General features: G+C 39.0%; 1 protein-coding gene across 2 annotated transcripts in view; it reads right to left on the bottom strand.

Annotated features, from left to right (window-relative positions):
* CUL1 (cullin 1) overlaps positions 1–22216 on the bottom strand; it is a 90642-nt gene that overhangs the window by 40909 nt on the left and 27517 nt on the right. For both annotated transcript variants that reach the window (XM_031455551.2, XM_031455550.2), the window contains exon 2: positions 19446–19746. In XM_031455551.2, the coding sequence (XP_031311411.1) occupies positions 19446–19585 (140 nt within the window). In that variant the 5' untranslated portion in view covers positions 19586–19746. The remainder of the gene's footprint in view (positions 1–19445; positions 19747–22216) is intronic.

Consider the following 22216-nt stretch of genomic DNA (forward strand, 5'->3'; position numbering starts at 1 on the left):
TGGAAAGAAGAAGAAAGCAATTATCTGCTTCAGGAAAAAAAAAAGCTACAACTGTAGTCTGTTATGATGCTCAGCTATGAATATTCCAGAAGCATATGTTATAAATATAAAAATAACCAAAACTTAACTTTAAAATTATTTTTAAGTGGATTTAAACAAAGCTATACTTGGAGAATGAAAAAGGAAAAGTAGAAGAAATGCAGGGCAAGAGACCAAGTCCTCTCATCACAAAAGTCATGAATGTCTAAACCTGATCAGCCACAGAAGAGCAGCCATGTGCACCACGGAGACTGATGGAGGGGAGCTATGCTTTGTTACAACCCTTAATACCATTTCAGTTGATCTGAATGTACTTGGATAAAGTTAACAGAGAGACACTGATACAGACAGAAAGAGAAATCGTGAAACAGAATATTCTGGTGTATTTAAGAACTTTCTGTATAAATATTATTTCAAGTCAGTGGATAGACTAATAAAGGGCATTATGTGTAAGAAAAAAACTCCATATTCTGGGGCCGGGGGTGGTGGCAGGGAGAGTGGTGTATATATATCTCAGTGGTAGAATGTATGCTTGGCTTGCATGAGGTCCTGGGTTCAATCCCCAGGGCCTCTGTTAAGGGAAGAAAAAGAAAGAAAGAAAGAAAGAAAAAAATCCATGTTCCAATTAATATATAACAACTGGATTAGGAATTAAAATATACAAACTGAAACCATAAAACAAAGAAAATACACATGAACATTCTCTTGAGCTGAAGTTGGAGAAGGCCTTTCTAAGCAGTCATATGAACATTTCATCTGAAATTTTAAAAATATTTTAGTATGAAATATCTTAAAGTTACTACCTTTAATGAATTAAGCTAATTCAAAACAATGTGAAAAAAATTAATCTCTAGAGAAACATAAGCCAAGTAATCCAAAAGAAAATCCAAAAGTTTATACTGCATAGCACAGGGATTATATCCAACATCTTATAATAACCTATAATGAAAAAGAATATGAAAAGGAATGTACTTATGTTCATGTATGACTGAAACATTATGCCGTACACCAGAAATTGACACAACATTGTAAACTGACTATATTTCAATAATAAAAGATCAAAAAATATGTATTTTCCTTATTCAGTTATATTTTCTTTCTTCCATTATTAGTTATTTTGTGATTAAGTTAAAAAAATTTTAATTTCCAAAGTGTATTTTTTTACCTTAAAAAAACCCCGTAATTTCATTTTAAAATTAATCAGAGAAAATCATTTTTTGGATAGTTTCCTTAAAATGGGATGAGACTTGTAGCTGAATAAGTCGTGATTTTCTTTACACGTGCTTGAAAAAAAGGTCCATTCTCTAACTGCTGGACACAGGTATCTGTTACAGCAAGCTGGTCAATTTTATTTTTCAAATCTATTTGTTGGTGATTTGTCTGTTTATTACTCACTGAGAAACTTTTACTGAAACCTCCCTATCCAGTTGTGGACTTGTCAGTTTGTCTCGTAACTCTCTAAAATATCTGTCATACATTTTGAGGCCCTGTTAACAAGTGTACAAATCCGGGATTATACTCCTGATGACATGTTCATCTCATCATTGGGAAGTAGCCATGTTTATTCCTAACAATGGGCCTTAGAAACCCATCATGTATGGTGTTAGCGTGGCTCTTCCTATCTTTTGCTAGAATTTACCACAAATACTCATATTCCACCTCTTTACTTTCAGCTTTATGTAACTGTGTTTTGGTTTGTTTACTGCAAATCACCACAGTAAGACTCACTTTTAAAGCAGTCTGACAGCCTCCGGCGGGCAGGTTTGGCTTTAAGATTATACTGCTGTCTGGATTGATTTCTACCATCTTAGTTTGCATTTTCAATTTTAATTCTTTTCTCTCTCTGTGTCTTGTTCTCTCCCTCTTCCCTTCTATTGGATCAACAGTTTCCTTATTCCATCTAGTTCTTTTGTTATGTTGGGGTTATACGTTTTATTCGCATTCTTGTGATGGTTACCTTAAATGTGTCATGCATATTTTGTCTTTCGCCAATTCTGGTCAATTCTCAGGTTAGTTCCTCTTCAAAAGTTTCTGACCCCCTTTCTATTTTCTCCTAGCTTTTCTATGATGCATATTTTGGACATTTTCATTTTCATGTCACCTTCTATATCTCAATTTACATCTTTAGTTATTTCCATCACTTCTAATTTTTCTTGATCTACCTGCCACATCAAGTTAAGTGTTTCTCTTTCAGCTGTGTCAAATTTGCTATTTTTAAAAATTTTATTTTACATTTGTAGAATTTCCTTATTGCTTAAAAAAAAAAACTCTTATTTGCCATAGCGTTTTGTTCCTTTATATTCTTGACTCTTTTCTATCACTAATTGTTTTTAATATACTTAGAAGTGCTTTGCCAAAGACCCTTCTGTTTGAAGTTCTTGAGGCTGTAATTCTGCTGTTTGTTCTATATGCTGACTTGTTCATGTGGACTCTCCTCTGCTTTGTAACTTTGGATTTTTTAAACTCATTTTAAGTGGGGCTTTCACATTAGTCATCAGTAACAATGAGCTACCCTGGAAAACCCCGAATAAATTAAACATCACATTTCTATAAAATCCAAGAGTCAAGGAAGAAATAACAAGGAAAATCAAATTGTCTTATACTAAATGATAAAGAAAATACAACAAACCGAAAATTGTGAAATGATGCTAAAAATCCTTACAAAGAAATGTGTACTTCAAATACTTACACCAGAACAGGTGGAAGGGCAGTGTCATTAAGGTGAGTACCTCCCAAACTGACCTCAGATTCAACGTAGTCCCTACCAGAATCCCAGCTGGCTTCTTTGTAGAAAGCGACAAGCTGATTCTAAAATTCATCTGGAATTGCAAGGGACCCAAAATAATCTTGAAAAAGAATGAAGTTCAAGCAAGCATTCATACTTCATGATTTTAAAACTTACCACATAATCACAGTAATCAAGACCGTGAGGTTCTGACATACGGTGGACACAGATCAATGGAACAGAACTGAGACTCTAGAAATAAACCCCCGTCTTTGTGGACAAGTAATTTCTGACAAGGGTGCCAAGACCATTCGATGGGAGAAAACTGGTCTTTCAACAATGGTGCTGGAACAACTAGACAGTGACATGTAAACGAATGAAGCTGGACCTTTACCTCACACCGCACATAAAGACGAACTCAAAACGGATCAAAGACCTAAATATAAGAGCCAAAACTACAAAATTCTTAGAAGAAAACATGAAAGTAAATATTCATGACCATGGACTTGGCAAGAGATTCTTAGATATGACACCAAAAGTATATGTAACCAAAGGAAAAAATGAACTCCACTTAATCAAAATTTAAAACTTTTTCATGTCAAAGAACACAGTCAAGAAAAGGAAAAGACAGCCCACAGACTGGGAGAACACACTTTATCAATCATATATCTGATAAAGTATTTGAATATATAAACCTCTTACAACTCATTAATAAAAAGACAACCCAATTAAAAAATGGGCAAAGGATCTGAACAGACATTTCTCTAAGGAAGTGTATAAAAACTGCCAGTAGACACATTATTAGTCATCAGGGAAATGCAAATCAAAACCACAATGAGACACCACTTCATACCCATTAGGATGGCTAGAATCAAAAAAAAATCAGGTAACAAGTGCTGGTCAGGATGTGGAAAAACTGCAACACTCACGCAGTTGAGAAAGTGAGAAAGTAAAATGGTACAGCCACTTTGGAAAAGTCTGGCTGTTTTGCAAATGGTTAAACATGGAGCTACCTTCTGATCTAGAAATTCCACTCCTAGGTATCTACCCAAGAGAAATGAAAACATATCCACACAGAAACTTGTACACAAATGTTCATAGCAGAACTATTCATAATAGCCAAAAGGTGGAAATAATACAAATGTCCATTAATTGATAGATAAACAAAATGTGGTACAGCTATACAGTGGAGTATTATTTGGCCATAAAAGCAGATGAAATAGTTATATATGCCACCATGTGGATGGTAAGTGGAAGATGTTGGTCAGAAAAGACCATGTGTATTAGTCTACTCAGTCTGCCCGAACACAATATCACAGACTGTCTTAAACAACAGAAACTAATTTTCTCAAAGTTTTGGAGGCTAAAAGTCTAAGATCAAGGTGCCATTAGGGTTGATTTCTGGTGAAGATTCTCTTCGTGGCTTGCAGATAAGCTGCCTTCTCCCTGTGTCCTTGGAGAGAGAGCGCTCTGGTATTTTTTCCTCTTCTTATAAGAACACCAATACTATAGATTACGTTCCCACCTTATGACCTCATTTAATCTTAATTATTCCCCCAAAGGTCTCATCTAAATACTGTAAAATTGGGGTTAGGGCTTCAATATACAAATTTAGGTGGTAGGGGCACACACTTCATTCCATAACATGACATATATGATTACATTACACGAAATGTTCAGAACACACAAATCTATAGAGACAGAAAGTAGATTAGTGGGAGGTGGGGGACTAAGGGAGTAACAGCTAAAGGGTACAGGGTTTCTGAGATGATGATAACTTTCTAAAATGTGATGATTGAACATACCTCTGAATATAACAAAAACGACTGAAATGCACACTTTAAATGGATGAATTGTATGATGTGTGAATTATATTTCAATAAAAATGCTATTAAAAAATTAATGCGATCCTAATTGTAACTCAGCACTTTTTAGGGTAGAAATTGACAAGCTGACAATAAAATTTATAGAGAAATGCCAAGGACCTAGAATAGTCAAAAAAATCTTGGGGTGGGAGAACAAAGTTGGAGATTTGTACTACCTGACTTCAAGAATTTTCATAATGCTACAGTAATTAAGAAATTAACAAAAAATGAAAACACCAACCAATAATCCCACATGAATACAGATGCAAAAACACTTTACAAATTAGAAACAAATCAAGTTAGTAACATGTCATCCATTTAGGATAGATATATATCAATGAAAAAGAATTCTAGAAATAGCACCATACTTATATTGTCACTTAATTTTAACAAAGGCACCAAAGCAACCAATTAGGACAATGTCTTTTCCATAAATGATGCTGGAATAACTTGATAGCCACATGGGGAAAAAAAATTAACCTAAAGCCCTACCTCACATCATATACAAAAATTAAATCAAGATGGATTACAGATCCAAATGTAAAAGCCCAAACCACAGAGCTTCAAGAGGAAAACAGAGTATCTTTGTGATCTAGGCAGAGGTTTCTTATAGGTCACAGAAGATGTTAACTGTAAAAGAAAATAAAACAAATCATTTTCCTCAATATAAAAAATATCTGCTTAAAGACACCATTAAGAAAAGAAAGAGCAAGCCTCAGACTTGGAGAAAAATACTAGCAAGACAGCTGATAAAACACTGGCATCTTAAATATATAAAGAACCCCTACAACTCAATAATTAAAAGTGTATTAATCCAAAACTGAACCAAGAAAAAGCAAAAGACTCAGATACTTAACAAAAAATGACATACAAATGGTCAACTAAGATATGAAAAGGACTCAGCATCATTCACCATTAGGGAAACGCAAATTAAGATTGTGAGATACCACAACATACTCACAAGAGTGGCTAAAATTAAAGAGAATGACATTCCAAGTGTTGACAAAATTGTGGAACAACTAGAACTCATAAACACTGCTCACATGAATTCAAAATGATACAGTCACTTTGGAAAAGCAGTTTGTCTGTTTCTTATGAGGTGAAACATACTATTACCATACAATCCAGCAGTCCCACTGCTATGTGTTTATCCAAGAGATATAAAAGCATTATGCTTACAAAAAGGTTTGCACTTAGATGTTCATAGTAGTTTTAATCATTATAGCCCAAAACTGGAAACAGCCCAGGTAGCTATCATTACAAGAATGAACAAAGAAACTGTGGTATCCATACAGTGGAATACCACTCAGCAATACAAAGGGAAACACTATCGCTACTTTCAACAACACAGACAGATCTCAAAAATACCCTGAGTTAAAGCAGCTTACATGAAGGGGTGCATACTCTATGCTTCTTTTTACATGAACTTCTAGGACAGGTGAAACTAATCTATGGTGGTTGCCTTGGGAAAGGCAAACATTAACTGGGAGGCATAAATGATGTTGACTATCTTGAAAGGGCTCTGGGTTACACAGGCAATTGTGCTAGTCAACACTTACCTCCTGGAAACTATAAACATACATCCAACTCTAACAATGTACATGCCTAAGCATTTAGGGAGAGGTGTACTGATGCCTACAGCTTATTCTGAAATGTATGAAATAAAAAGGATGGATAGATAGGGGAATAAAGGATAGACAGACATGTTTTTAAGCAAGTACAGTAAAATGGATCTTCACTATAAAATTCCTTTGACTTTTCTGTATGTTTTAAATTTTTTATAATAAAAGGTTGGAAACTCCAAGACAGAAAATAACATATAACAACCTACAAAACACAAAAACGCTTGAACCTCTGATGTCTTTAGCCAAAGACAAATATAAATGCTTTATTATGTAAAATCAAAAGCAAAGATGCAAAACCAGTCATGTATGAAACTTCTGAACAAATGCCTATGTATAACTTTGGTTCATCTGTTAAGACTTACTGGAATGGTCCATCAACAGATGAGTGGATAAAGAAGTTGTGGTATATTTATATAATGGAATACTACTCGGTCATAAAAAAGAATAAAACACCACTTGCAGAAACATGGATGGACCGGAGATCATCATTCTAAGTGAAGTAAGCCAAAAAGAGAAAGAAACATACCATGATATCACTCATATGTGGAATCTAAAAAGATAAAAAAAGATGACACTAATGACCTCATCTACAAAATAAACAGACTCACAGACACAGTAAACAATCTTATGGTTACCGGGGGAAAGAAGGTAGGAAGGGATAAATCTGGGAGTTCAAGATTTGCAAATATTAACTACTATATATAAAATAGATAAAAACCAAATTTCTTCTGTATAGCACAGGGAACTATATTCAGTATCTTGTAATAACCTTTCATGAAAAAGAATATGAAATGAATACGTATATATATGCATGACTTGGACATTGTTCTGTACACCAGAAATTGACACATTGTAACTGACTATACTTCAATTAAAAAAAAAAAAGACTGGAATGGTGCTCTTGGCTAATTTCATTGTGATAGGCTAATCACATAAGACAGGTGGTCAGACTCCCAACTATTTCAATATTTGAAGCTGCTAAATCATGTTCCCTTTCCCTAACTGCTTCTTCATAAGGACAAGCTTAGGGCTTTTGATATGTCTTGTATGTTACTGTGGATAATTTAAGGCTGAGTTTCACTCAACACACTCATGGTCTTAATTTTGGGAACAACTACAACAGCTCCCTGGCTTCCAGCTCCAGTTCAGACTGACTGCTCTCTAGACCCACTAGGCAATACTCATCCAGGAACTTTATCCTGTTCTCAAATTCAATCCATAGGTTTTTGGTTATTTCTTAATTCTCTCTGCACAGAAATTTCATGATTTTGTTCCTGGTATCAATCTTTTTTCCTTTATTATCTTGGGTACCAGAGATTTAGCATTCTTTAGTTCTGGGAAGTTACTTTATACTCTCTCGTAAAATATTCTTCCCCTGTTTTTCTCTAGAATTCCTAATAGTCAGATATTAGGCCTCTCGGGTTATTTCAGTCTCCAAAGCTACTTGCCCTTTTGTTTTACTTTTTATTGTTCTTCTAGGTCTTCTGTTACATTTTTTAAAATCAGAGTTACCATTTCAAATATGAGTTCTTTTCTCATAGCATCCTGTTCCTAATTTACTGCTACAATGAGAAGCTTTGCATGTCAGACAATACTACTTTTTAAAACACCCTCTTCTTTTCCCTGTATTATCAATTTCTTCTGTTCCCTTTTATTCTGTTTGTTTATTCTGTCCTTTCATACAATTATTAATCCTTAATACTCATAACGATATGGTACTAAAAGCCCAGCCCCCTGAGTGGGGCTGGTGGGCCACAGTTCTGAATGGGTGAGTGGCCACCTCACGGCTGTATCCTTTCATATCAGTGAGTCCATTTATTTTTCAGAGCTGTTCAGTTTTTCCAGAGAACTGTTCTGTCTCTAGCATCACCATCAGTATTTTGATATGGAATTAGGGACCAATCACTTTAAATGCTAACTTTCCATCATAGCCACTGTTGCTAGCTCCTATTTATGTCAACCTCTGCAAGGCCTCCCATTCCCGAATTTCTGAGAAGGTTCCATTCAATGTGTTCTAACAGAAGCACCACGTCTTCTGCTTGGGATGCAGGCTCTTAACTGCTTAAGGGTTCTTACTTGAGTAGAGGGAAGTGGCCAGCTTTCAATTTTACATTTTCAGTCTATCCCTTGTCTCCTAAGCACTGCCCAGTCTCGCACCTCCACCTTCTGCCAAACCGGAGCCTTCAGATCCCCAGCTCCTCCGGTCCTGCAGTGGCTCCCTCACCAGGATCCTCCTATGGGTATGTACCCTCTAAATTGGGTCTTCCTATAACCTGGTAATGAGTACAGTGAGGCTCTATCTGCTTTTCATTTTCCAAAAAAAATTTGTTAAATTCTCATTTATGACGCCTGTTCTCTTCCGTTCTTTGTCTTCATTAATTTAAAACTTATTTTAGGATCATTTTAGTGATGTCACAAATGGGAGAGTCAAAACATAAACTTCACCTTCAACAAGAACCTCAGAAATTTGCTCCTTTTGTTTTCTATTTCTATCACCGCTACCCTGTTCAGAACTTACACAATACCACACTTGGATTACTAAGACCCACTAGATCTCTCCATGCCTTTGATCTTTCCTGCTTTAATCCCATTTGGTTTCCAGATTCATCCTCCTAAAACCTGTATACATCAAGTCATCAATTCTCAAGTCATATATCCGTCTCTGTGGACCTACAACACTTAAAAAAAATAAACAACAACAAACTCACTTACCTGGTTTTCAGTGCTCAGCATCATCTGGCATCATCCTTTATCCAAGCCAGCTAAGCTAACCTGCGTAGCCATTTCCACCTACGTAAGCCAGCCAGCACCATGTTCTCCCAGAGGGCCCTTCCACATCCAAGTTCACCTTTCTCCCTCCAGCAATACTCTGCAAGACTTTCATCCTTTTTTTTCTCCTTATCTAAACTCATCCTTTGTGGTCCACTTAAACTCTCCCAGTTCTTGAAACAGCCCAACCTTGGTAGTATCGGTCTTTCTCCCTTCTCTGAGCATCTCCCCTGCAGTATTAGCTGTCTGCACCACCCACCACCACATACCTCCTAATTAGTGAAATGAGATCATCAAATATTACATCACACACACACCATCCCTCTACCTCATTAGGCATTGAGAAAGCTTAAGAATACCTAAAACGTAACAGAAAAATAAAAAATACAAGCCAGAATATCTATGACCATAAAAATAAAATGGGATACAAAATCACAGTATCTAAGTTGGAATCCTAAAATTTACTTACACAAATTGACCGAACTATGAATTATTAGAAATAAACATGTTACACATCTGGAGGACGATCTGCCAAAATCAATTTTGGTTTCAGCGTATTTATCTTCAGTATTTCTAACAGCATTTAAGTAGCAGAACCAATTGTTAAGACAATTCCTACTCCTGAGTAAAGTACAAATGTGATCAAAGAAATAGGAAAAATGAATTTTTCTACTGTCTCTAAGACGCTCGTTTACAGATTATATACGAACAATTACAAGTGACTAAATATAAGCCAAAAATGGTATGATGTCAAGAGACCGTTTCTATTCACACTCACAGGAGGTTTCAGAGCAAGTTCTCTTCAAGGATCGACAACCAGGAAACCATTACAGACATGTGTTTACTTACACTTGAAAACTGTTAAAGGTTATTCTTAAGTTACATACAGACACTCGTTTTCTGTATGTGTGTACGTATGTGTAGATACTATGCCTAAGAAAGCAGTTCAGGGACTGCCCAGGTGGCTGAGACACACGAATGATGGAAAGGACGTGCACTTTTCACTGTGTAACTTTTTGGACTCCTAATTTTTGCAACAGGATTATTTCTCCAAAAAACAAAAATTATATATTAAAGAGCCCCCAAATGGACCTATTCTTGAGTTCATGCAGTTTTTCCTACAAATAGTTTGAATCCACAAAAAATGAATAATTGCATCCAGTTGTGGAAGATTTCAGCCTAAAACTCCACTAGTCCTTGTATAAAATGCTGGCCTGGGGAAGCCACGCTTGCTGTTTTCCTGAAGAGGAACAGACACAGAGTTCATAGGGAAAGATACCAACAGGTATGTACTTTTGAGGGAGAAGTGAACTACCTTGCACCAAACCCAGGCAGCGTCAGCAGAAAGGCAAGAACCACTGCCTCTCATTCAGACAGACCTACATAGCTTTGAGGACACACGATCTTCACTTTATATTTTTTTTTTATCTTGGCTTTAATTCAACTTACTATGTGGGGAAATGTTACCAGAAAAGGAAAAAGCAGATTGTCTCTTTTTTTTTTTTTTTTTGAAGAGGGGAGATAGTTAGGTTTTTATTTTATTTTATTTTTTCTTAAGGGAGGTACTAGGGGATTGAACCCAGGACTTCATGCATTGTAAGCATGCACTCTACCACTGAGATATACCCTGCACCCTGGAAAATGCAAAAGCTTCAAGAGAGAAGTCATCTGTGGGGGGACCCAGCCGTCCTCACATCTCCCGCACTACCCGAGGAACCAGCCCTTCTGTAGGTATTTCAGGTGCATCGTCTGGAGGGGAGGGCGAGCCATGTCTGAGGAGGACTCGGAAATGGACGTGTCTGTTCCCAAATTACTGGCAGTGGCTCTTTCCACTGTGGGGCAACCACCGGCCTCAGGCTCCCGGCTGAAGGGCTCCTCCCGCACCTCCCCGCCTGGAGCCCATGCTTCCCACCTGCCGGTCCAGCGCGTGCAGTTACGTGTTAATGGATCATTTACTCCAAAGTCTGGGTTTTTAAAAACTCAATAAATGACTCACATTTAAAAGAAAATGGTCACATCTAAAATTATTTTTAAAGAAAAACAAAGAAGAATATGAAGAAAAGTAAATATAGGAATTAAGGGGTAATAAGGGGAAAAAATCACCAAGAGGTAAAAGTAATCTAAAAACCTAAAAGGCAGTTCAGAAGAAGCTTCCTTCAGTAGTCAGTGGGCTGGTTGTTTTATACTAAGGTGGTGAGATCCTGACAAGCCCATGTATCTGACTTTTAAAACTTTGAGGCTGTTTTCAAAAGGCTCCTTGGAGGAGCTCCTTTGGCAACACAGCCCAGGGAAGATGGGGGTGGGGGGACTTTAGGCAGACACGTGGGGTCTCTGGCCACAGTGGCCGGGATGGCAGAGAGCCTGGCAGCACTCAGAGTTCCCCAGCCAAGCCTGGTTCCGCCTCTGAAGCAGACCCACGACTCTTCCGTCCTAGACCTGCCTCATCATTTGCCAGAACACACCTTTTCCATGACTGGTAGGGACAAGTCACCACGAAAGGGGCCGGGTGAGATGCAAAGAGGTCAAAGGCAAAGCTCCAGCTCCAGACACTTCCCGGGCAGCCTCCCGCCCCGGCCACCTCCAGGACTCGTGTGTGAGACTGTAAGGGGCGAGAAGGACCAGGGAGCCTGTGTGGGCTCCAGGGAAGGCAGGTGTCGACGCTGTCACACAGCACCACGCAGTGCCCGTAAAGTAAACCAGCCAGGCAATCAGTTTGCCCCTTTCAGTTACTACCAAACTGAAGCCATTTTCATTTTCTAAAAGAAAAGTTAATTAAAGAAGTAAAACTAAACGGAACAGAATCACACTCTATTACCCCTTCTTACCCAACTGGAACTTCAAGTGGAAATTTAAACAACTGCTTGTATTAAGATCATTTGGAAAGACTCAGCGCTAAAAGCTGCATTAAAAATCCTTCCTATCTTCACACGTCAACAAGTGCTCCCCTGCGCACTCTGGCAAGAACAGCAGGCCTGCCGACCACTCTGTACTGTTGTCTGTGAAGTTATAAAAATCAAGTTCTCTCTAGGCTGTGAGAGGAACAGCTCTGAAAAGGAATATCCCATACGAAGCAAATAAATGCACACTTATTTCAAAAGCAAAGACTGCATGCCAACAGACTGTGATTAACAATAAAATTTGTTTTGATAGTGCTCAAAGTATACACACCATGAATCAAGTTTAGAAGAAAAAAGCTAAACACCATATTTATACTAATAAAAATTAAAAAACTGCTTCTAGAGGCAACAATGCAATATAATGATAATTTCTGTGGGTTCTCTCTCTCGAATTTCTCAATTCCAAAAACTATTTCAATAGTAACAGGTCAGTATCGAAAGGTAGAGAGACTTCTGCAAGTGAGTGTAATAACTGGGACTTACATTCACATAAGGAAAACCAGCAAACACAAATGAACTGTATTTTAAAAAGTATGTTCTACCCTGAAAGTCTAGAAAGCACAGATCATTAAAAAAAAAAATCACCTTAAGCCCAACACCTACAGCAGCCACTTTCAATACCAGGTAAAGATTTCCCAAAGCTGAGAGGGTGCCCCGGGGGTTCAGAGCACACACACCACTTCCTATCCTGTTCTCCCCCTTATCACAAACATTATTACATGTCAACGAATATTCTTCAGTGAACTTTTAATGGCTGTTTACAGCCATTTTATACAAAACCCTTAATGTTAAAGACTGGCTGTTTTCCATTGTTTCCTATTATGAAAACATGCTGTAATAGCCTCGCACATACAATTTGAATACACCTATTTCCTTAGGATAGAGTTAAAAGTTAAAAAAAAAAATCACTGGGCCAAAGTACATTTTTACATCTTTATATTTCTAAACTTCTCTCCAAACAAACTAACACCCCTGTCTGACCGCAGGGGCTCCCCCTCCCCTCACTCTCGCCAACACTGGCTGTGAGCACTTCTTGAAAACTGTTTTCAAACTGACAGGTTTAAAATTTCTTCAATTCTTCATTTCTTTAATAATTAGGAGGTTGAAAATTTCCTATCTGCTTACTGACCATTTGCATTTCTTCTGTGAACCAGTTAAACCCTTCAGAGCCTTATTCTAAAAGCAGGGATTAAATACATACATGTGAACAGAACTGTACATTTGGAAAAAATATCACATACTTTTTACATATTTAGGTTTATTTGATGTAAGCCATGCTCATTAAATGAGCAAAATCAGATTAACGTAAAATGTACAAGATGAGAAATGTCCAACTACCTCCACTGATTGGAGATGGTGATTTCAAAATAGATGTGGAGCATCATTACTCTATTGTGCAAACAACCTGTTACTCTTTCTGTTTGATCTGCTTCTCTAGGAGGCTGAGTTTCTAGAAAGGAAAGAGAATTCTGCAGCAGGCAGGCCGAGAAGAAAGGCTGCTGCCCGGAACACGGCCCCTGCATCCACAGCTCCCCTGGAGGAGCTGGCAAGGGGCAGGCATGACAACACTGAGCAGGGTGACAGTGCAGTGACAGCCAGTGCAGCTGGCAGCGGCTGAGCGGCAGCAGGACCAGCAAGTCCTGGTGCGTCATCCCCGAATAACACAGGCGAACACATGGCCCTGCCCCAGGCAGGGATGGTGAACTGTGTCCCGGGGGTCGGGCCAGAGATTAACACAAATTCTGAGTGTGCTTACGTTGTCCCTTGCGGAGAGGCAACCAGCCAAGCCTAGGAAATCTGCATGAGATCCTTAGTGTTCTGGTTGGGGGAAAAGAACTTTTAAAAACAGGCTGAAAAAACAGAATAAACTAATTCCACTCACAACTCTGCAGGGAGAAAAACTTTTCTATGAGAGAGTCTGAGAACTTTTGCAGGTAGAGGGGGAAAAAGAAAGAGAAAGACATCAACGTGGAGGTTTAAACTGACCCCAAGAAGGCTAAAATTATGCCTTGAGGTGAATGATGACTTCAGATACAAAGAATTTTGACCTGGAGGTGCGGAGCAGGCAGACCTGGGGCCCAGCAAAAACCACCTGCAGCCAGGTGGCCCGAGGCCTGGACGAGATCAGACAGTGGCTCTCAGTCCCAGCACAGGGACCCACATCTGAAGCGGCAGCCGCACACCTGTCTGTCCTCCACTCAGACCTGCCCTGGTCTCTGGGTCAGGCACAGTGCTCGGAACATAATGGTGTCAATAAACTGAATAAGAAGTTTCATTACCTATTTTAAGTTCAAAAAAAGGGAAACCTTCTACTATTTACCCACTTGCACAGAATGTACTCCTATAGTTTACTGCCAAAAAACCACTCCCAAAAAACCTTGTTGCGTTGTAACTATAATACCTAAGACAGAGAAAATCAGTACTGAACAGAAGTGCTGAACAGACACAGCAGGAAGCAAGGGCTTAAGGCTAAACTTTAGAAGGAAAAGGAAGACTTTGTGAAATGGCTTAAACAAAGTTAACTGAACTAGATCTTTCTGACTGTAGATGCTCTGACTTTCTTTTTCTTTCCTCCAATTCCCTTTCCTTTGCCATTTTGAATTGAAAAAAAAATCAAGAAAAGTGTTTATGTTGTATAACAACCCACCTTCTTGTCAATTCTTGTCATAGCACCAACAAATGCCAGAGGTTCCTAACAGCTCTAAGAATATTTTTTTAAAAAATAAAAAAAAAATTTTTTTGGGTGGGAGGAGGTCATTAGGTTTGTTTATTTATTCTAATGGAGGTACCCAGGATTGAACCCAGGGCCTTGTGCATGCTAAGCACGTGCTCCACCAGTGAGCTCTACCCTCGCCCTGTAATACTTGTTTTACATCCAGAAGTAGGTTACTTTTCTCTAGAAAATGTTCCGTGGGTCTCCAGGATAAACAGGGTTACAATCTCGCTTTAGCTGTGAGCTAGAATGTTGGAGAAAGGACCCTCCTTTTTCTCTCACTGGTCTTCCCTCTCCTCCCCTTCTAGCCCACTCCCTCTCCGGCTCCTGAGAAGGCCTGACTAATCTGAAGGGTGACACTAGGACAGTGAGACACACAGCCTGCTCCTCCTTCCCAGGAACAAAAGCACCTCCCAACCTGAAACACAACCTCGCAATCCCAAGTGTCAGATAATCTCTCACTGGAAACCAGCCTGTAGGAGATTACTTTAAAGGGCAGTGCAGATAAGCCGTTACATGGGAGACTGAACATGCAGCCGAAAGAGAAAACTCTTAAAAATACTGTTATGCACACTGAGGCTGGGATAAAACTGCCTTATGGCAACATATAGTTTCAAAATGTATTGTATCCTTGGAGAAAAGACAGTCTCTTCAGCAAGTGGTGTTGGGCATACTGGCAGCTGCATGTAGATCAATGAAGTTAGAGCACTCCCTCACACCATACACAGAAATAAACTCGAAATGGCTAAAGGACTTAAATATACGATGAGACTATAAACCTCCTAGAAGAAAACATAGGCAAAACATTCTTTGACATAAATCTTAGCAATGTTCTCCTAGGGCAGTCTACCCAGGCAGTAGAAATAAAAGCAAAAATAAACAAATGGGACCTAATGAAACTTACAAGCTTTGGCACAGCAAAGGAAACCATAAGCAAAACAAAATGACAACCTACAGAATGGGAGAAAATATTTGCAAATGATGCAACTGACAAGGGTTTAATTTCTAGAACATATACATAGCTCATACAACTTAATAACAAAAAATACCCAATCCAAAAATGGGCAGAAGACCTAAATCAAGCAATTCTCCGATGAAGACACACAAATAGCCTATGGTACATGAAAAGCTGTTCAATACTGCTAGTTATCAGAGAAATGCAAATCAAAACCACAATGAGGTATCACCACACACCAGTCAGAATGGCCATCATTCAAAAGTCCACAAACAATAAATGCTGGAGAGCGTGTGGAGAAAAGGGAATCCTCTTATACTGCTGGTGGGAATGCAGTTTGGTGCAGCCATTATGGAAAACAATATGGAGATTCCAAAAAAACTAAAAATAGACTTACAATATGATCCAGCAACCCCACTCCTGCACATATATCCAGAGGTAACTCAAATTGGAAAAGATACATGCACCCCAATGTTCACAGCAGCACTATATACAACAGCCAAGACATGGAAACCACCTAAATGTCTATCAACAGATGACTAGATAAAGAAGCTGTGGTTTATTCATACAACGGAATGCTACTCAGCCATAAAAAGAATAAAATAATGCCATTTGCAGCAACATGGATAGACCTAGAGATCATCATTCTAAGTGAAGTAAGCCAGAAAGAGAAAGAAAAATACCGTATGTTATCACTAATATGTGAAATCTTAAAAAAGAAAAAGACAACACTAATGATCTCATAGACACAGTAAACAAACTTACGATTACAGGGGGGGCCAGGGTGGCAAGAGATAAATTGGGAGTTTGAGATTTGCAAACACTAACTACCATACATAAAACAGATAAAAAATAAATTTCTTCTGTATAGCACAGGGAATTATATTCAGTATCTTATAGTAACCTATAATGAAAAACAATATGAAAACAAATATATATATGTATGTTTGGCCAAAACATTATGCTGAACACCAGATATCGACACACTGTAACTGACTATACTTCAATTAAAAAACCCCAAAAACAAACAAAATGTATTGCATCTTAAACAGAAACAGACTCACAGACATAGAAAACAAGCTTGCGGTTACCAAAGGGGAAAAGGGGGGTAAGGGTAAATTAGGAGTTTGGGATTAACATATACACACATTACTATATATAAAACAGATAAACAACGACCCACTGTATAGCACAGGGAACTATATTCAGTATCTTGTAATAACCTACAATGGAAAAGAATCTGAAAAAGAACTGCATCACTCTGCTGAGCACCAGAAACTAACACAACATTGTAAATCAACTATAATTCAATAAAAAAAAAAAGTACTGTATCTTACATGGAAGTGTATCTTACACGGAAGTGAAGATGTGTTCTAGAAAAATGTGTCAGATGACTCAAGTTCTTCTACCTAGAAATGCAGGTGAAGGGGGAATAAAACTTCATGACTGTCAATAATTAAATTAATAAATACAAGTATACGTTCTGTTTCATCTGTATCCTAAAAGTTGATATATTAAGAGTTGATCAAAACCCTCTTCTTGGGAACTTCATAAGGAAATATTCAGAGAACTGTGATTCATTCAAATACAAAACCTGAAGGCCTTACAGTGGATAAAGGCAGTTTCTAGATTCAGACATGGGGACTTAAATGGTAGCCATGATTTCATAAATAATATCTAAAGAATTAATGTCAGATATTTTAGACTCAGTTTGGAGTCCCCATTCGTACTAAGCTGTTCGATGAAGCTGTTATCTTCTCAGACAAAACTGGAAGAATAACATTCAATTTAAGAGTAGCATTCCAAAAAATAATTAAAATAGAAGATATTAGAACTACAAATTATAATTATTTATAGAATAAAAGAATTCAGTGATTGCAGCTAGCAGACAAAGTCTCTACTTTCTCAGAGTTCTAAAAGCAAAACATTTGATTGGGTAAAGAACCAATCTGATTTGGTCAGAAATTGCAATTAATAAATTTCCTGCGACTAAAGTTCCGCAGTCTCCCGCGTTTTACTGCGCACCAGAAATCCAACCAAGCGGCTTGCTGGCTCACCACTGGAATCACCGCCTTTAGCTCTATTGCTTACAAGAATTTAAAAAAAAACCCCAAACCTTGTCATACCTAGCAAGACACAACCCTGCTGAGTGGATTAACATCCTCTCATTTGCATAGACTCTACCCTCCTTAAAAGTTTTCTATGTATCACATGACCCAGCAATTCCACTCCTACATACATATCTAAGAGAATTAAAAACATGTCCACACAAAAACTCATATACAATATTCACAACAGCACTGCTCATAATGGCCAAAAAGTAGAAACCACCCAGATAACCATCAGTGATGAATGGATAAACAAAATATGGAATATCCATCCAATTCAGTCATAAAAAGGACTGAATGATTCCATTTATGTGAAATGTCCAGAACAGGCAAATTCACAGAGACAGAAAGTAGCTGAGTGACTGCCAGGGACTGGGGGAGGACAGAATGGTAAGTGACTACTAATGGGTACAGTTTCTCGGGGGGGGGGGGGGATGAAAATGTTCTAAATTTAGACAGTGGTTATGGTTGCACAACCATATACTGAAAACACACTGTACGCTTAAAAAGAGTGAGTTTTACCGTATGTGAATTATATCACAATAAAGCCGTTTTTTTTAAAAGGATTCTACTGTGTAAGTATATACACATTTATGAATATTTGTATATACCTACAGTAAGTTTTAAAGTAATTTAGAGACAGGCATATAGTTTCATATCTTTTAAAATTAATGTTAATTTTTTTTTTTACAGATTGTAAAATTTTAGCCTAGCTGAGGGCATACTGGAACATCACATAACCAAGTCTGACAATCACTGATACATATTAAAGATAAACTTAAATCTCCATTAAACTAGCAACTTTAAACTCCCAGAACCAGCACATCAGGAGCCATCTGCCCTTTAGTGAGTTAGCTTAAATTGCAATTTCTCATATTTGGGTGGAATCAAGAGACTCTACAAGTTAAATAGTAAGTCTCAGGGTACAGCTATCCCTCTGTATCTGTGGGGGACAGGTTCCAGGAAGCCCCCCATACCAAAATCCACGGATGCTCAAGCCCCTTGTATAAAATGACCAGTCCAGGTGGAGCTTTGCATGTGCAGATCAGGAAGGTCGACTGCATGAAACAGACAACAGGAGCTGCGTCTTCTATGACCTTCGTGGCAAACAGCAGTCCTTGCACACATCACAGACCATGTGACCAGTGAGCGAAATACTGAAACACCATGTCTGTAAAACATAACAGTGACTCTTGCTCTATGTGGTGACCCTTCAGATGGGAGTCAGCACACTTTTCCCATAAAGGACCAGAGAGCAAATATTTTCAGCTTTGTGAACCAGACCATTACTGATGCAAGCTGTTCCACTCTGCCCCAGAGCACCGAGGCAGCCACAGACAGTGCAGAAGCCAGGGTTTCCCTGCTTTAACCAGCGCTGCCCAGCAGAACTTTCCCCAAGGACAGGAGAAGCCTGTTACCTACTGAGCACCAGAAGCATGGGTACCGCGACTTAGGGACTGAATTTTTAATTACTTAATTTTAATGAGTGCAAATGTAAACAGACATGCATGCCTAGTGGCAACTGTACTGACCGGCACTGCTTTAGATGACCAACCAGCCAACTTCACTTCATTCAAAAACCAGAAGGGTAAATGAGTTCACTTTTAAAGCTGAAAAGGAACCTTATAATTACATCATAGGGTGAACTGGAAAGAGAAAGCATGATGTGAAATTTCTATCAATCCACAGATCAGACTAGGAAATAATCAAAACCCTACGCATTAAATCGCAGCTCAGGCAGCAGGATACGTGTAGAGTTCCATGTATCTGGACTTCGCCATGCTCTGTCTGGTATACACTTGCTGGATTCCAGCTCTGAGGTCGTCCCAGATCTGGTCAAGGCCAATCTGCTTCAGTCCGTGGGGATTCTGACTCCTGTTTGATGACATTGTGAGTAATATTCTGAAGTCGTCCAGTGCAGCAATCCTTATTCAAGGGACAGCTAATTCTCCATTAGATGAAAATATACAGTATCATTCCAAATTTATTCACAGCAGCTCAGAAAGGATGTCCTTTAAATGTAGAGAATGAAATCTCATTGCAGGCAAACCTGAAGAAGAAATAAAGGGAATTAATTAATCCTTTCCAAACATCCTGGGGGGAGGGGGTGGGGGTGGTGGAACAGGATGTCCGCCACACGCTGGCAGAGATACTCAGTCTGCAGGCCTTAGCAGGTACCATTCTAATCCAGAGATTATTTCTTTCTCTGTGGAAACACACTCATATTATACGGTCTGTGTAATATGCTTACTTAGACATTTAGTTCAAAATCATTATGACTATTAGCGCTCACGAGAAAAGCTGGGTTAAACTCGCACAAACACAATGGGCATGTCGTTTTACAGGCCTTCTAAAGGCATCAAAACAAACTATATCACTCCATTTACATAACAGTTAGAAAGACAAATTCAAGGGACAAAAGCAAAGGAAATTCCCAGAAAGAGAAACGCAAATAGCTAACAGAAGAACCAAATGTTCAAACTCACTAGTTGTCTGTGAATTTTAATAATTTTTCACTTATCATCTGGCAAAATGCCAGTGCTGATGAGGCTGAAGGTGAGGAGACTGGGGCAAGAATTACCAAAATTTAAAATGTGCCCTGAATTTAGGGAGACCTAGGTATGAAGCTTAGCTGCACACCTCCAAACATGCGGTCCTGGACAAGTTACTCAACTTCTCACTCCTGTAAGCCTCAACGTCTGAGCCTGCAAAACGGAGGCAAATCTATTTAACATGTAGTAATGCTGAAAAAATGGTAATGGCCGTTAATTCTAAGTGTATGGAGCTACTGCAAAATGCACTTTCTAATGCTTCCGGATCACGGACCCACAGATAAAGGACATCAGCTACTCAACACCATATTAAGTCAGTACTTCCCAATGTACAATACGACTTTCTTTAAGGACTGACTATGTTCATCACATCAAAATGTGGAGGTTTTTTAAGCAAGTATTTCTAGTGTAAAACTAGGAAACACAGACTTATTCTAAACAGCTCCACAAAATAAATGTTGTTGGGAGGTGAATGGTGTCTGGAGCGGTAAGAAGGGGCTGTCAGAGTCTGCGGTCCGAGTCTGAGAGACCCCAGCAGGGGATTCGTGAATCCGGATCCCTGATGGCATCACGGAGCTCCCCGTAGGCCAAGGCGCGTTTAAGGACAACGGAGGTCATGCCTGTGGATAAGCCTGAACTTCTGAAACTGAAATCACCTCTAATATTTATTACCTAAGTTATGGGACTTAATATTTTACGAAACCACAACACCGTTTCTGATCCTGGAAGTATTTTATATCATACATTCAAAAAGGTTATGAAATACCAAAACATCTAACACAAGAAACTCCCAAGTTTACAGAAACTAACAACTGTTGTAAATGTTTCCCAAATATAATTTCAACCTGCCTTTCTTCCACCTTGGAACCAGGGTGTCTTGGACTGAAGTACCACCTGAGAGCATCACCTGCTTAAACCTACACTCCTTTCCCTGCCACTTATTTAGATTTTCCCTCAAGGGAAATTATCACTTAAATTCCCCAGACTCACAATCAGTTAATTCTGTCTTAGACAGTAAGCTTTCCCACACCCATCGAGATGCTCTATTTTACTCCTTTTTCTTTTAGTTCCTACCAGCAACTGAGAAAAAGTCTTGCTTTCCCCATTTTTATCTTTACCTCATCTATCATTTCAACCGGGTACCAAAAAAGTAAGCTGCATTATGACAGATGAGCTTAGTATGTGGACATATCAAACCTTCTTCCCTCAAACCTCCATATGCCGGTGCGTCACAGCGTTACCTCCAGCCCAGATTTCTTCTCTGCATTCCAGACGTACCTCTGTATCCAAGTGCCCAGCTCACGTCTCCTGACGTCTCACACCCAACACATCCGCAGCTGGGCTAGGGACTTCCCTCCAGATTCCATTCTCCACCAGTGCTGCCAGTCTTAGTAAGTGGCAGCTCCACGTATCCACAAGTCAGAAACCTGGGAATAATTCTAACGCCTCATTCCTTGCTTCTTACATTGATGAGCTGATTTTAACTTTTCAGGTCATTTCAAATCCACTTGCCCATCTCTATTTCCTCTTCCAATAATCATCCTCCTCCTCTCTTACCTGGACCACTATTTTAATAGTCAAACTGGACTCCCATACCTCTCAATGTTTACATCATTCCCCGTCCATTCTTCACATAGCAGTTGAGTCTAAAACTGTCCATGTGATTAGCTGACATCCTGAGAGCAGCGGGAGCCCAAGCAGCCTGAAGCAGAGACATCCTTACTTACTACGGCACAGTCACATCTCTCTCCTCACCTGCCTCTTACAAAACTCCCCCTGCAACCCCTTGGGGACAGTCACACGGACTCTGCCCTGGCAGGTCAGTCTCCTTGCCACTCCTGAGACCTGTGCATTTGCCGCTACTTCTGCCTGGAAAGCTCCTCTTCGTCAAGTTGTTTTCCAGCCGCGTGAGAAATATCAGACAACTCCCAAACGAGCTTCAGTTTCGCTATCTCTAAGGACTTCCCC

Source organism: Camelus dromedarius, chromosome 7 (assembly GCF_036321535.1).
Source record: "Camelus dromedarius isolate mCamDro1 chromosome 7, mCamDro1.pat, whole genome shotgun sequence".
Lineage (NCBI taxonomy): Eukaryota > Metazoa > Chordata > Mammalia > Artiodactyla > Camelidae > Camelus > Camelus dromedarius.